Source organism: Anneissia japonica, unplaced genomic scaffold (assembly GCF_011630105.1).
Source record: "Anneissia japonica isolate Jap-2015-1 unplaced genomic scaffold, ASM1163010v1 scaffold287905_len56678_cov185, whole genome shotgun sequence".
NCBI lineage: Eukaryota > Metazoa > Echinodermata > Crinoidea > Comatulida > Comatulidae > Anneissia > Anneissia japonica.
This window is the reverse complement of record NW_022751508.1, coordinates 16,854-34,031: the sequence shown is the minus strand read 5'-3', so window position 1 is coordinate 34,031 and position 17,178 is coordinate 16,854. Positions and strand designations below refer to the sequence as shown.

The 17,178-nt window shown below is 36.2% G+C and overlaps 1 protein-coding gene across 4 annotated transcripts in view; it reads left to right on the top strand.

Moving 5' to 3' along the window:
* The first annotated feature begins 3,817 nt into the window (after positions 1-3,817).
* The window catches only part of LOC117121754 (BTB/POZ domain-containing protein 16-like), a 21,341-nt gene continuing 7,980 nt past the window's right edge, over positions 3,818-17,178 (top strand). The window contains exons 1-7 of one of the 4 annotated variants that reach the window (XM_033267056.1): positions 3,818-3,905; positions 4,107-4,269; positions 6,662-6,728; positions 7,053-7,209; positions 8,498-8,666; positions 12,374-12,477; positions 12,794-13,132. In XM_033267056.1, the coding sequence (XP_033122947.1) occupies positions 4,139-4,269; positions 6,662-6,728; positions 7,053-7,209; positions 8,498-8,666; positions 12,374-12,477; positions 12,794-13,132 (967 nt within the window). In that variant the 5' untranslated portion in view covers positions 3,818-3,905; positions 4,107-4,138. The other 3 variants (XM_033267057.1, XM_033267055.1, XM_033267058.1) reach the window with 3 other exon arrangements.

Genomic DNA, 17,178 nt, shown 5'->3' with positions numbered 1-17,178 from the left:
TATGTGTGTGTGTGTATGGATATATATTGTTTTGAAATTGCTCTTATAACAATAAAGTTAAATTTACATTTTAAAAGAGTTTTACCGCCAAAATGTCAGCCATCTTGGAATTTTTTGTGATGACGCCATTATTCCGATTAAATTATTTAACGAGAGTGAGGAGTAACTATTTAGCCAAGTCCTTGTTACATTTGATACACATAGCATATGTAAAAGTGATTAAAAACATACATTTATTTTCCTTACCCCCATCTTAATTAGCCCAAAATAGGATATTTTATGTCAAAATTTTAAAGTGCTATAAAAAAAATTGCCCAAGCTTTAAGAATGGGGATTTTTTTCTTAGACACTATATGATATACTGATTCAGAAAAACCAAAAATAAATTTTCCTTTACTTTTTTCCTGCTAATTTCCTACTGCACCCAGGCTATATGAATTAAGCCCCTATCGCACTGGACTTAATTTGGTCAAATTAACCGAGTCACTGGCTAAATTGACCAAAAAAAAAAATCCAATCCGAACGTCGGTTACAATTCCCTCAGGGTTAAATTAACCAAGCCGAATGGTTAATCTTACCGACCTCAGCCTGCCCAGTAAAACTTAACCACGGTCTCGGTTAAACCATGGAGGAAATATATTATTATTAAATATATTTCCTCCATGGTTAAACTAACCACGCTGGTCAAGAAGTCCAATGCGAACGTGCAACACGGTTAAAACTCCTTCCATGTTGACACCGCTCGAACAAAACCGGAAGTTGAAGTCACAAACTAGCGCCCTCAATAATATTTTTTATACACAAGGTTCATGACAAGGTTAAATCTTGGTAAAACCATGGAGGTATTATTGAGAAGGAGATCACTCGGCAACAGATCCCTTTGACGCGACAAACCAATGTGTTCCCCGCTTTTGGATCGCACGCAGGCGTATTACCCTATAATTCACACTTTTTCGTTAGCAACAACTTGGCAACGACATGCATTTATACGCTTCCAGCAGAGCAGTTGTGCAATAAAACGTTTGATTTTAACCCATTAAATATCTTTATAATGAACAATGTTCCCCTGATTAGATTTTTTCGGGCTTTTGGTATGTTATTATTTGTATATTTCAGGAACGGATTCCGTAAAATATTTATGTTAAAATTACTTCTGTGTTCATTATAATTTTGTCTAAAGATTGACTGGTTCGACTATAATGCTAAGTCAGTGTAAAACTGAAAAATACTCAGATTTTGGATTCATTTTTCGAATAGTTAACCCTCGTTAACCCTAAAATGACTTAGTTTATTATAATCCTTAATCATTTATTAATTAATAAATGCCTTTGAAGTCCCATGTGTTCCCCGCCATTAAATTTTCAACAGGCATAGTTGACCAAAAAATTAAACATGACGAAATGGAGAGCACCTTCTTTTCTCAATGCGCACTACCACCCCATTATTCTACTGTCATCATATACATATATGTAGGACTGGTGACTGTCCTTGTAAAATGCAATATGCGAGGGTTATATAATCCTAATCTGGCTTATGCCGTCCTGTATATTGTATATACAATCAGATTACAACAGTTTATTTACTATACTGGAGCAGCCTCAAACGCCGGGAACCAGCGTAGATTTTTAAACCAATTTCTAAATACGCCATTTTGGAATTCATCCAAATTATGACTGTAAACACACGCATTTACATGGTATTTTGGATTCAAAATAGTACGTATACAGGTATGTATATTATCATGTCTTTCTCTAAAATTTTAGACTTTACTTTAATGCTTTAAAAAAACATTAAAGTTCAGTCAACCTAGGCCTAGACCAAGGCCCTCGGCATATTACCTAGTTTAGGCCTAGATGAACAACTTCATGTGTGGGAAAAAGCCGGGCCTCTGGCTTAGGGGTGAAGGGCCTAGGTATTTAGTATAAGAGACAGAAATAATATATATATAAATATAAATAGATATATAAATAAATACAGTACATATATATAAATATATCTGCATGTATGTATCTGTATATCTGTATTTTAACAACATCTCTATCAGCGCCGCATACTTCCGGATCGACGATTCGAAAAAGTGTATGTACTGCGCATGACTGGACTACACGGGCAAAGCTCCACGGTGGGAAAAAAAAGGATTTAAATGTATGGCTCGCTATGCAAATGAACCAAGATCAAAGCTGCCGCAGCGCGTGAAGAACGTTTACGTTCTTCACGCGCCATCCTTGGAAGTCCCATCCATGTGTTACCCGCCATCAAATTTTCAGTAGGCATAGTTTACCGAAAAAATTGAACATGGCGAAATGGAGAGCACCTTCTTTTCTCGATGCGCACTACATACAGTCAATCGCTATAGCTGCGCAATCGTTTCCATTTTGAAGCTGATACATTTATCTCTCATAAAATATCAAACATATTAATATTTTCCACCAAAAAAAGTTTCGAATTTAATCCAACATTTACATGACCTTTAAAAGTATAGTATAGTTTAACTTCAATTTCCATAAATTGGCCAAAATTCGCTAATTCTAATTTTAACAGATATTAATTAATAAATGATTGAAGATTATAATAAACTAAGTCATTTTAGGGTTAACGAGGGTTAATTATTCGAAAAATCAATCCAAAATTTGAGTATTTTTCAGTTTTACGCTGACTTAGCTTTATAGTCGAACTAATCAATCTTTAGACAAAATTATAATGAACACAGAAGTAATTTTAACATAAATATTTTACGGAATCCGTTCCTGAAATATACAAATAATAACATACCAAAAGTCCGAAAAATCTAATCAGGGGAACACTGTTCATTATAAAGATATTTAATTTGCACAACTGCTCTGCTGGAAGCGTATAAATGCATGTCGTTGTCAAGTTGTTGCTAACGAAAAAATGTGAATTATAAGGTAATACGCCCGCGCGCGATCCAAAAGCGGGGAACACATGGGTTTGTCGCGTCAAAGGGAACTGTTGCCGAGTGATCTCCTTCTCAATACTACCTCCATGGTAAAACTATGGTAAAACTAACCGCGTGAATAATCCAAGTGCGAACAATGGTGAAATGTACCTATGACTTTGGTTAAAGTTACCCTGGTTAAATTTACCATTTTTTAAATCCAGTGCGAACAAGGCTTAAGTCATTTTAGGGTCAACGAGGGTTAATTATTCGAAAAATCAATCCAAAATCTGAGTATTTTTCAGTTTTACGCTGACTTAGCTTTATACGAGAACTAATCAATCTTTAGACAAAATTATAATGAACACAGAAGTAATTTTAACATAAATATTTTACGGAATCCGTTCCTGAAATATACAAATAATACCGTAACATACCAAAAGTCCGAAAAATCTAATCAGGGGAACACTGTTCATTATAAAGATATTTAATGGGTTAAAATCAAACGCTTTTTGCACAACTGCTCTGCTGGAAGCGTATAAATGCATGTCGTTGTCAAGTTGTTGCTAACGAAAAAATGTGAATTATAGGGTAATACGCCCGCGCGCGATGCAAAAGCGGGGAACACATGGGTTTGTCGCGTCAAAGGGAAGCTTTGCCGAGTGATCTCCTTCTCAATAATACCTCCATGGTACAACTATGGTAAAACTAACCGCGTGAAATAATCCAAGTGCGAACAATGGTGAAATGTACCCATGACTTTGGTTAAAGTTACCCTGGTTAAATTTACCATTTTTAAAATCCAGTGCGAACAAGGCTTTTACACTTCTGCACAACGACGGTACATCACGGACTATTGCGCGATAAAGAGCCGTCGGGGAATCCCCTAATCACATCACTAAAAATAGCGCCACCACATGGATACAGTTGCTAAGCTAGGTGTGTTGGATGTGTCGTGATGTTTTTTGTGATTCGTGAAACGGCATTGTTTATTGTGTGTACAAAACAGGTAAAAGTGAATCGTGTAACACCATAAACAAACTTTGTGCTGCTTGTTTGATAAGCCAGGTATTGTTGAATGTCAACGACTCAAATACAGTATCCCTTTGAAAGCAAAAACACGATAAAAAAAAAAATGTAGGCCTATGCCAACGGATAGCTGTGAATGCCCGCAGGGCTAGACTAATAATTGTTGATTTTTCTGTTGTAGAAAAACTGAAACAGAAGAAGGAAGGATAAACAATGTCGCCGTCGGATGATATTCTGTTGATGCCACCGGTTGGTAGTATTCATAACCAAGGAAAACGACCGAAATTGCCGTTTCTACCCGCCGTTCCACCTAAAATGCCAAAAGAGTTGTTAAAATACAATATGTAAGTATATACTTGGTTTTTAATTTATTAACTATTCAAAATATTCAGTATTATTTAGGTACCTTTGTTGTTTAAGCTCAATTCCACTGTCTTTCTCTTTAGTAAAGTTAGTTAAGGTTTTTGGTGCTATTGTATTTGTGATATATTTATATTTTATGTAATGTGTTTGTGTTTTTGTTTTTTTTTTATGTATAAGCACAGGAAAGCAAATCTCATGTATATTTTTTTTTTATATGTGACAATAAAATCTATCTTGAATCTTGCTAAAACGGCCTAGTGTACGGTAATAATGGCTCAGGAAAAAATGGCCCCAGTAAAAATGGTCCTAAATGACAGGTAGGTAAAAATGGCCCCCAATAATAAAATTTAAAAAAAATCATTATTCATTTTTTTTAACTGAAATAATTTATTTTTTAAAGGGAATCTAACATCAAATAAATTTCCATTTATATTTTACTTTTTGCAGGAATTACATACAGTACTCAAAGATAAAAATGCCATTAATAACACTTTCCATTTGAATGTTAAAAAATAGCAACAACATAATCAATAGATCAACATAAATCATGCATTTATTAATACTAAAGCAATTTATTTGTGGCCAAATTCACTGAGGCGGAATCACAATTTTCCAGAAATTCAATCTGGGTATTGGTAATCCCCACAATGGGTTGATATGAACATCAAATTATTATTTGTTTAAGAAAAAGAAAGTTCTACAATCATAATTAAAGGGTTTGGATGGGGTTTGCAGTGTGTTTGGAGGTTTGTGGTGTATTTTGCAAGTATTTTTTCACAAAAAAAAATCAACATTTTAACCATAAATTAGGTTCTTATGAATGTATTTAATTTTCTTATTGAAGTGAGTCAATCACAATTGAATTATTTGGTTTTCTACAGTGTGTTTTAGGAGGTTTGTGGGATTTGCAATACCATTTAATCCTACCATAATTACCCTACCCTTACACACTATTTTAATTCTTAGCATAATTGCCATATTTACATAATGATAACTACATGTATTTACATTATTTAGTATAGTTTTGAAAATAATAAATTGACAACAAAAACTATTATGTCCACTGGTTTCTGAGCCAGTAGTAGTCACTTGGATTTAGTTGGCGGGGAGTAAAAACCAAGTATGCAATTAAATAAGTTTCTTAAATAAATGTATTCCTAATTATTCAGATTACTAAAAACAATATTTGATAAACAAATACTTCTTTGAAGTAACTCTAAACAGAACATTTATTGCTAACTTTGTGAGAAAGTAAGCCTCTCCCTTTTCCCATACATGAACTTGTGATTCAAACACACAATTTATCCACATGCTTTAACTACTGTTTATTTTCATTGTTTATAACATGTAAAGTTATTTCATTTGATACTTAACAAAAGTGAATTTTGTTGTTATCTATGAGTTGCATATTTTGGTAGTTAAAGTACTGTATGCATGTCATTCCTCTACTTTGTTAGTGGAATAACGTTTTTAAAACTTTTATTTCTACTATCAAAAAATGTTGTTCAATGGCCATTGTTATCCGATAATCTCTTAGTACATTATTTGCATCTGTTGTGTAACTTTATTTGTTAAAAAACAAATACTTTTAGAAAAAAATTTTTTAAAATCACATAAATTGATCTTATTTTCAAAGGAAAAAATAAAACTTATTTTATAAATTTACAGGGTATTTTACAGCATTGAAAATTTATTTTTTGATTGAATTGTATAATTGGGGGCTATTTTTTATTTATTGATTCAATTCTTGCTATATACAGTTTTTAAATTTTTGAAGATTTAAAAAAAAATATAATTTCTATTTCTGAATTTTTTCATTGGGGCCATTTTTACCTACTTGTCATTTGTGGGGCCATTTTTACCAGGGCAATTTTTACTGGGGCCATTTTTTCTTACATTCAAATAGCCTAGGCCCTATTAATATTGCCTGTAGTTGTATTAGTAGCAGTAGTAGTAGTATACGTTTTCGCATTCGGCCGTCAAATCACTTACCAAGTTATTTAAAACATTCTTTAATGATTTGACTTTCATATAATTCACTTATTTTCCAATAATCATTACTTCTGTACTATTTAAGTATGACAGTAGGCCTAGTTGTGGATAAGTCTCTTGTTAGATACTATAAAAGGTAAAAAGAAACTATTTTTCGTCAGTTTTTCAACTGTTGGCATAGGGGCCTAGGCCTACCTAGCCTATTCTGTTTTTTGTTTTGTTTTTTTTATTTATTTCTTTTGTCGATTTTTATCTATAAGGGGCACCATACTGTACACAAATTATAACAAAATAAGTATATTATAATGTTATAATGTATAATTTCTGTATAATTGAATTTGTGAATTATTTTAATTTTTTTAATTTTAAATACCTTTTCAGAGCATTCCATAATGCACCACTTACAGCTCTTCAGGGTGTTGTGGTAGATGGAAGACAACCGCCAATGGTTTGTAGCATATGTAACAAAGTCCTTCAAGAGCAGTTTAAGTCTATAAAATAATACCAGGGGTTCCAAGTTTCTGCAAGTCATGGAAACATGTGTTTTTTACTACTGTATGTAAAATTGTTTCCCGGACATCAATGCTGATCACCATGCACAGGAAAATAGAATTATACTGTATGTGTTTAAAGTTCATTTAAACAGATCTCCTGGAAGTGGCTACATCTTCCAACTTGAGACCCCTGAGATACTGTTTAATGTAAAATGTTCAGAGTTCATTGTAATGAAATAGTAAACATGATTACTTTATGCTATTTATTTTTATTGTAGCTTGAGGTGTCCCCACGATGTCGAGTACGTTCTCAAGTTGGCTGCACAAATCGTTGGAGGTTGCCAGAGTCTCTTGGAGGAGACCTCCTGGGCACTGCACAGGCTCTCAAGTCTCTTAATGAACACTATAGCAAAAGTATCATGGCCATCATGACAGGTATGGTACAGCGCTTTCTTCAAGTAGGCCTAACAACTTATTAATACCATAAATAAAAATACTATTTAAAATCTAATAAAAAAATCTAATAAAATCTAATAACCAGTTCTTTACATCTCAAAACTCTTAGCTAGCCATTGCAAGGCCCCCCATCCCCCGATGAGTATCACCGTATTCAGAAAAATATAATTAGAGAATATGTCTTTATTGTTTGTTTCCTACAAAGTTAATCATTTTAGATAGATTACATGCAAATCCTTAGTTTCACCAAATCACTTTAATATATGCTACGGGCCATAGGAATGGTACTTTTGTTCCATTTGTGTTCTTATTTGGTCAAATGATGTGCCTCTCTTTAAAATTCATAGTTAGTTTTAGGTGCTGTGACATTGCTATTAATTACAATTTTTGTAATGATAAGTTTTGATGTGTGGGTATTTTTTGTTGTAAACTTGTAAAGTAGATAAAGAATGCTAGCTGTAATTGTTATAAGGTGGTTGTTGATCAATGATATACCAAAGAACTATAAGAGAGGAATGAGCTCTTTGTGCAATTTGCAGTTAAAAAGTGATGGAACGTCTCCCGAGCGGGGGACAATTTGATAGAGTGGTAAAAATATTCAGTATTCAGTACCTGTATTATATTAATTTGTCATTTGTAAGGACATTTTACATAAATAAAAGTGCAAAAGTCCACCCAGAAATAGTATATAATAACAGGTAAAAACGTAACTATATCAGGTAATAAACTATCCCCCGCCGGACATCATCCCGGTATTTCTGAGTCAAAGTTCTGGGGCTTGAAAATTGAGATTGTGATTGTAATGACTTAAACTACTATAAAAGGTAAAACTATCCTTCGCCGGACACCATCCCAGTATTTCTGAGTCGTGGTTTCTGGTCCATTATAAGTTGAATATTTTATTTTATTTTTATTTTATTTATTTCGGCAAAGCAAATGACAAAAAATGCAATACAACTTTGAATGTACCATGGAGTGGGAAAAGAGGTCGGAGGACTACTGTCGCCAAAAGGTGTGCAACTCCAAAAAGGTGTGTCACTCCATATTAGGCTTAACTATACTAACTAACTAACAGTATTTATTGCGTAGATGATGAAAACGTAAGCAAGAGCACTGTCGGGGAAATGGGGAACCCAGATGTTGTTTCATTAGTTTTTCGGGTTCAGCTCTTCTTCTATAATCTATTTGTAAAAAATACCATTTTAGCTTTAATGATTTTATTTATACTCAAATAAATCCTGTAAATCAATCTGTATTTCTTTTAAAGCTGAAAACCCAGCCACTAGCACCAATGTGGATATGCATCAGCCTTATTACAGACAAAGCATCTCAGCTAGGCCCTCATCACCAAGGAAAAAGGAAATGTCAACTAATGATTTACATGATGATAGCAAGAGAGCCTTGGCTACTGCTTCTGGAAGACTTACTGTAGGCAGGTAAGTACAGGGAATCTTGAAGTGGTAACTTTTCTAATGGCAGTGCCAGGTGGGGGTCATGCTGTTAGTTAACCTACGTGTCGTGACCCTAATAACAGCAACTAGAATCCATTATTATTATTATTCGCTAATAGAGCTAGAAGAAGCACTACTTCAAAGCAAAATGAAATGGGACATTATCGGACTTTTTGAAGTCAGGAGACATGGCGAGAGACTAATGCAACTAAATAGTGGACATATTTTCTACCACATAGGTCAAAACACTAGCCAACTTGGAGTAGGATTTATAATCCATAAAATTTTGGCAGGAAATATTATAGAAATAAAAGGGATCAACCACAGATTAGCTGTTCTCAAAATCAAGATTAACAGAAGATACAACATGAAAATTATTCTGACTTATGCACCAACCAGCGACGAAGAAATGAAGCAGCACTATGAAAACATAACAGAAATTTTAAATGGCAAAAAGGAACACTACACACTCATAATCGGAGATTTCAATGCAAAAGTAGGTAAAATTGAAGATAATGATCGAGGAGTAGTAGGCCAATTTGGATATGGTGAAAGAAATGACAGGGGAGATCAAAATGGTAGAATTTGCAATAAACCACAACTTCAAAATCATGATCACATTCTTTAGAAAAAAATACCATCCTAAATAGACATGGAGGAGCCCAAATGGAAGAACCCGAAACCAAATTTATCTGATCCTTGCAGACAAACCAGAAATCATAAAAGATGTCACAGTTATCAACAAGGTGAACACAGAAAGCGACCATAAATTAGTGATAGCAAAAGTAAAGTTTAACACAAGACTAGAAAGAGAAAAACTAATCAAAAGCAAACACCCAAAATCAAATTTAACAAAGTTAAAAGAAAGAAGATAATTTCAGATAGAACTATCGAACAGACTTGAAAGCTTAGAAACCAAAATTAGAGAGAACGAGCCTCATGAACAAACACTAGACATCGTTACCAGAATAATACCAGACTCGACTATAAAAGTTGCAGGCAAAAACAAGCAAAAGCACAAGATCAACAAAATTTCTGAAGAAACCAAAAAACTAATGGAAAAAAGGAGGGAGATGAAAAACAATGGGAACAGTAGGCGAAACATAGAATATGCAGAAACATGTAAGACAATTAGGAAGAAACCGAGAGATGATATTAGAAATTACAACACTACAGAAATTAAATTAACTATTGAGAATAACAGAGGTCTAAAGAAAACATAAGGCTAGAGGAAGGTAAACAAAAGATAACTGTCTAAATAACAGAGGAGGAGAAACAATCCATGACCAAGACCGAATCCTAAAAAGAGACGAAGAATTTTATAAAGACCTATACAACAGCAACGAAGCACTATTGCAACCACTGCAACCACACAACTATAATAAAGCATCAATACCTACAATAACAAGCTGGGAAGTCAGGCATGCTATCAATAAAATGAAATAGACCTGACAAACTATCGCCCTCATCTGTCTACTATCAAACCTGTACAAACTGTACAGCAGAATTCTTACCAACAGGCTAGAAGCCATACTAGATGAAAATCAACCTAGAGAACAGGCTGGATTTAGGCAGGACTTCTCCACAACAGACCACATCCATACAATGAACCAGCTTCAAGAGAAATGTCAAGAATTCAATCTAGAATTATGGATAGCCTTTGTAGATTGCCAAAAGGCATTTGACTCCGTTGAGACAAAGATAGTCATATAAGCCCTACAAAAACAAGGAATAGACAACAAATACATTAACATTATCAAAGACATACATACAGATTGCTACAACACAGTCACATTACACAAAAAGAGCAATGATATCCCAATATAACCATCTCACCGAAGTTATTCACAGCAACCCATGAAGAAATATTCAAGTCAATCAATTGGGACCAAATGGGAGTTAACATAAACAGAGAAAATCTCACCCATCTTCGTTTTGCTGATGATATTGTTATAATAAGTCACTCAAGAGATCACCTAAAAAAGATGCTGGAAGATCTTGAAAGGGAAAGCAAGAAAGCAGGCCTAAAAATGAACATGAGCAATACAAAATTTATGTCAAATGCCGATACTATACAGAAAGTCTAAAAAATAAATGATTCTGAAGTTCAAAAGGAAGACGAATACCTGGGACAAAGGTTCTCCCTGAGAGATAAAGACCAAGAAAAAGAAATCAAAAGAAGAATAAGAGCAGGATGTGGAGCCTTTGCCAGACATAAGAATATGTGGCAAAGACAAGCCAAACCAGTCACTCATCGCAAAAATCGATTTTGAGTTATTAATACAGTGTTAGAGAGTAAAATAATAGCTATAAAATGGTAAAAAAATCATTCAAATCAGACATTTCCTTATGAAGTTACGAGCGTTTAAACACACAGCTGTTTAAAGAACTATATATGAGAAATCAGCCTTCAAAGTTTATGATTTCAGGCATTTCTCATGCAGAAACTATCATCAAATCCTTAAGAAATGTTGTTTTAACATTGCACATTGGGAAAATAACAGCATAGAATGATGTGTAGGTATATAAAGGTTAGTTTAGTGCAATAAAATAGATTTTCAAAAATTTGACATTCCAGCATGATTTGGCCATTTTCTCTGAAACACGATTTGCGACGAGTGACTGGTTTGGCTTGTCTTTGCCACATATAATGAAAAGCGAACTACCATTATATCTAAAAAGAAAAGTATTCAACCAATGCATTATCCCAGCCACCATATGGCAGCGAAACTTGGACCATCACAAAGAACCTTTAACTCAAACTCGCAGTGACACAAGATGGAAAGAAGTATGTTGAACATCACACTCAGAAACAGAAAAACACTCAATTGGATTAGAGACAAGAGTCAATGGTTTGGTCACAACGATTAAGAAAAAGAAATGGAACTGGGCAGGACACATCTCATGACGTACGATAACAGATGGAGTGCTTTAATCACCGAGTGGACACCTTATCTAGGAAAAAGTAAAAGGGGAAGACCAGGGAAAAGATGGAGAGACGAGATAGACCAATATTGGAAAACCTGTAATTAGTCAGTCATTGCACAAGACCGGAAATTTTGGAAAAGTCATACTGAGGCCTTCATCCAGCAGTGGATTGACAATGGCTGATAAACTATTCGCTAAAGGAAGCCACATTAACACCTGTGTAGTACCTTTGATTCACACAAACAAATGAACGTACAAACAACCATACCAGGTGGTAAAAATTGATAGGATGCTTCTGGCAAAATCATGCCATCACTAATGCAATCAAAGGTTGGTAAGTTCCTTTTCTGATGGTACCAAAATAATACAGGATTCCAGCATTATGCCAAGTAGTGGTTTTTTTACTTGTGTCACCTTCGTGCTATGTTGTAGTTTGTAGTAGGCATAGTTGAGTTTTGCAAACTTTGAATAAGCCACAGGAGTGGTTGCTTCTGCTCAGAGAGTGTTTACCATTTTTCTAGACAGATTATGTCATCATCTAACGGTGCATTCATACTGAATCCAAATATTTGGATTGGAAGGCTTACTGAACCGATCAGAAAATCAAATCGGTGTGTAAGAAATAGGGATACTGGCATTTAGCGCTTCAGAAAAGCAGTCTGAATTTCAGTTAGATCCGATGTGAATGCAGCTTTAGAGCCAAGATGTTTTGATTTCATATACTTTGGTATTTATTTATTATCCCTTACTTATCTTTTCAACAGCTCTATTCCAATCAAGAAGTACCAGCCCACATCAGCAAGAAGTCCAACACCTCTTGACATCTTCCATTATCATTCATATCCAGTAAAGAATATGCTTGGACCAGGCAAGTCTCAACTTTGATGTATTTTTCTTGATATGTTGTTATAATTTGATACTAAATCTTAATATTTTATGTTGCTGATGCAGTGCAGTGCATTAGAGGGATACCCAGATTGCATAATTGAATTTATTCCTGAACACCACCTGGCTGTAGTTTCAAATGCGTATGTCCTTTACAAGAAACTTGATTCTACGCAACTCAATTGAGATCTAAATAATTGCAATGGCAATGGCCCCTTTACAGGATCTTTGTTATATAAATATTATTCACTTCAAAAGTTAGGTAATTCTTCATTATTGATATTACAAAATTCTTGCAGATATTCTTTTCCAATGTCTTGACACAAACTGGGAGCTCCACCGACCATACATCCAGAAGTCTGGAACACTGACTACACTCCTGCAACAAGTGGAAAAGGAACCCCAAAGAGAATTGTACTACCGAGATCCAATGTGTGCTACTATTGACCAGTACATCAATAAAAGCCAGTACTACAGCAATGAATACCAACAGATCAGTCGACGACTTAGTATGACATCTTCTCCTGTGCATGAGAAGCAAGAAACATGCAAAGATCATCCAGAAAACACTCATGCTAGGAAAGGTGTAGTAACTAAGCTGAAACTTAAAGTACAGGATTCATTTGTGACAAAAGAAGGTGAATAAACTTTGCATCGGCGCTGCTGCACATCACTAATAGATCTTTCACCATCAAAGCCTCCCACACCACCATCAACACTCCACATTACTAGAAGTCTATCACTGCTCTACATTGCCACCAAGGCTCTATGATCACCAAAAATGTCCAGCTTCATCTGTGTCTTACATCTTAAATGTGCCACATCCTTAATGCACTTATCAATTGTAGTCCTGGACCCAGGCCATAGCGAGGCACTGGCCGGGGACGTATGCATAGTTGTGTCGCCATTGTGCCATGACGTACCTAAAATTCACCCATAAATGTTACTGCCATCGAAAAGGGCCGGAAATTTTACACATTGGAACAGCCTGGGTTTCTGATGTTTCTAGCTATTCGCCTACACTGGGCCAAGGCATTCAGCAATTGCTGTGTATTTTGGTAATTAAGAATTGCCTACCGGTACTCTAGGCCTACCATCATGGTTTCATTTTTTATAGATCACGGTGTAAATTTCACAATAAAATTCGAACCTCCACCACATAAAGATGGAGACCGAGGAGACGTTATTGTGTCGAGTGAATATTTTTTGTTAAATCAGTTCATGGAAATCTGCCTAGTGATACGCATGTGTAGTGCTTCCATCAAGCAAACTCATCTCCATGGCCTAGCTCTCACATGCTTCTATGATTCAGACATAGGCTTGACAGATGGGCTAGACCTTCAAATTGTTTTTGTCTCGCTGTTTGCTATGGTAGGCATGGCCTTATCATTCAATCATTTATTAGCTGGGTGTTTTACCGGGACTACGAAATATTTGCCGGCGATAGGTGACAGGGACTTAGCCGGGGATGTATGTTAAAATGATGCCCGCATGGTTAAGTCCCCGCTAGGCGGGGGGGGGGGGTTACAATTGACAAGTGCATAATAGCTAATTGACTTTTGCCACCATTCTTGGGTTCTTGTGGTCCTAAGAAAAATTTAGTTAATTACTCCAATGACAAAGTATAAAAAAGACAAGAAAACTATAAAACTGAAAATTGGACAATGCTGTATCATTTCACCAGAGGTTCAAAATTCACTTTGATTTCACTGGAACTCATACTAGCTACCTTATAACTGACTTGCATCAAAGATATAGAATTGCAAGATGCCCGACTATCCTTATTTTTGCATGCATGCAAAGAAATGAAGAGTGCGCTACTACCACAAAATAAGTATGTTGGGGTGCTGGTCAGTCATAAGGAAGGTTAAGTATGTTGGGATGCAGGTCAGTCATAAGGAAGGCTTAGTATGTTGGGGTGTAGGTCAGTCACAAGGAAGGCTTATAGTACTGTATGTTGGGATGCATGTCAGTCATTAGGAAGGTTAAGTATGTTGGGGTGCAGGTCAGGTATAAGGAAGGTTAATTATGTTGGGGTGCAGGTCAGTCATACGGAAGGCTTAGTATGTTGGAATGCATGTCAGTCATTAGGAAGGTTAAGTATGTTAGGGTGCAGGTCAGATATAAGGAAGGTTAAGTATGTTGGGATGCAGGTCAGTCATAAGGAAGGCTTAGTATATTGGGTGCAGGTCACTTATAAGGAAGGCTTAGTATAATGTTGGGGTGCAGGTCAGTCATAAGAAAGGTTAAGTATGTTGGGTTGATGCAGGTCAGTCATAAGGAAGGTTAAGTATATTGGGATGCAGGTCAATCGTAAGGAAGACTTAGTATGTTGGGGTGTAGGTCAGTCATTAGGAAGGTTAATTATTATTATTATTATTATTATTATTTAAGTATGTTGGGATGCAGGTCAGTCATAAGGAAGGCTTAGTATGTTGGGGTGTAGGTCAGTCATAAGGAAGGCTTAGTATGTTGGGATGCTGATCAGTCATAAGGGAGGCTTAGTACTGTATGTTGGGGTGCAGGTCAGTCATTAGGAAGGATAAGCATGTTGGGATGCAGGTCAGTCATTAGAAAGGTTAAGTATGATGGGGTGCAGGTCAGTCATAAGGAAGGAAGTATTTTAGGGTGCAGGTCAGTCATAAGGAAGGTTATTATTAAGTATGTCAATCATTAGGGAGCTTTCGATTGCACGATGACAGTAGGACCAAAAAGTATAAATAGAACAAGAGAGCATACTCCCGTTTTTAAAAACGTCACATCTGCGTAGGACGCCCACTGACAGTTGTGTGCACTTTTTATTTTTTTTGTATGCCCCCTATGAACTCAGGTAAAAAACAAAAGTACTGTATCTTGTGGAGAACAGATAAACAGACAAACTGACCGTGCGCGGTGGAGTACTGAGTAATAAAAAGAGCATACAAGCGTTAAGTTGGTGTCCTACACTAGCTGCGTATGGTGTATCATCTTTTACGCTCTCAATGAGCACAGTTGGCTCTCTTGTTCTATTTATACTCTTTGGTAGGACGTAGAACATAATGATGTAATTAAGAAGTTATCTGCGCACGCGAGAACGTTCAGGTCACCTCCTCGAGTAGATTCTGGAACGCAATTTGGCCAAATCTACATATGCAGAGGACGTAGGATGCCAGGTAGGACAGTCACGCATGAGAGATTTCGTTCTAGCATCATGTCGTCGCACAAATCAAAAGCTCCCTATTAGGAAGGTTAAGTATGTTGGAGTGCAAGTCAGTCATAAGGAAGGCTTAGTACGTTGGGGTGCAGGTTAGTCACAAGGAAGGTTAAGTATGTTGGGATGCAGGTCAGTCATTAGGAAGGTTAAGTATGTTGGGGTGCAGGTCAGTCATAAGGAAGGTTAAGTATGTTGGGATACAAGTCAGTCTAGGACGGTTAAGTATGTTGGGGTGCTGGTCAGTCATTAGGAAGGCTTAGTATGTTGCAAGCAAGTAACATGCAAGCAAAGAGTATATAACAAGAAGTCATACTTAAATAATAATAATAATAATAATAATAATTAACCTTCCTAATGACTGACCTACACCCCAACATACTAAGTCTTCCTTACGATTGACCTGCATCCCAATATACTTAACCTTCCTTATGACTGACCTGCATCCACCCAACATACTTAACCTTTCTTATGACTGACCTGCACCCCAACATTATACTAAGCCTTCCTTATAAGTGACCTGCACCCAATATACTAAGCCTTCCTTATGACTGACCTGCATCCCAACATACTTAACCTTCCTTATATCTGACCTGCACCCTAACATACTTAACCTTCCTAATGACTGACATGCATCCCAACATACTAAGCCTTCCGTATGACTGACCTGTGTTACGTGATGGCCCGTTTGGCCGCCCATAGTTGTGAGGTGACATTCGACCTCGTACGTTGAGGTACGCTGTTGTTGTTCAATAAAGATGATGGCTGAACAATGAGCTTGTGTGTAGCCTGACTGTATTGTTTACATATGAGTGTCTCCATCACGATACATGGTGGCAACGTGTTGTGGAAATTCCGAAGAACCATTTGCAGTACTGTAGGACATACTTTTACAGTGTTTCTACCTTTTGATTTGATAGCAATTTCAAATGTCTGTACACGAAGGTCCAAGCTCGAATCAGGCTGATAGTGACGGTCAGCACCAGGCAAGTCAGGTAAAATCCCGCATTAGTGTACACCCGCCTGCTCCCCTGCAGTTAGAAAACAGTTCTCTTATACACATCTAGATGTGTATAAGAGACAGGTCTTGACACAAACTGGGAGCTCCACCGACCATACATCCAGAAGTCTGGAACACTGACTACACTCCTGCAACAAGTGGAAAAGGAACCCCAAAGAGAATTGTACTACCGAGATCCAATGTGTGCTACTATTGACCAGTACATCAATAAAAGCCAGTACTACAGCAATGAATACCAACAGATCAGTCGACGACTTAGTATGACATCTTCTCCTGTGCATGAGAAGCAAGAAACATGCAAAGATCATCCAGAAAACACTCATGCTAGGAAAGGTGTAGTAACTAAGCTGAAACTTAAAGTACAGGATTCATTTGTGACAAAAGAAGGTGAATAAACTTTGCATCGGCTGTCTCTTATACACATCTGAATGATGTGTAGGTATATAAAGGTTAGTTTAGTGCAATAAAATAGA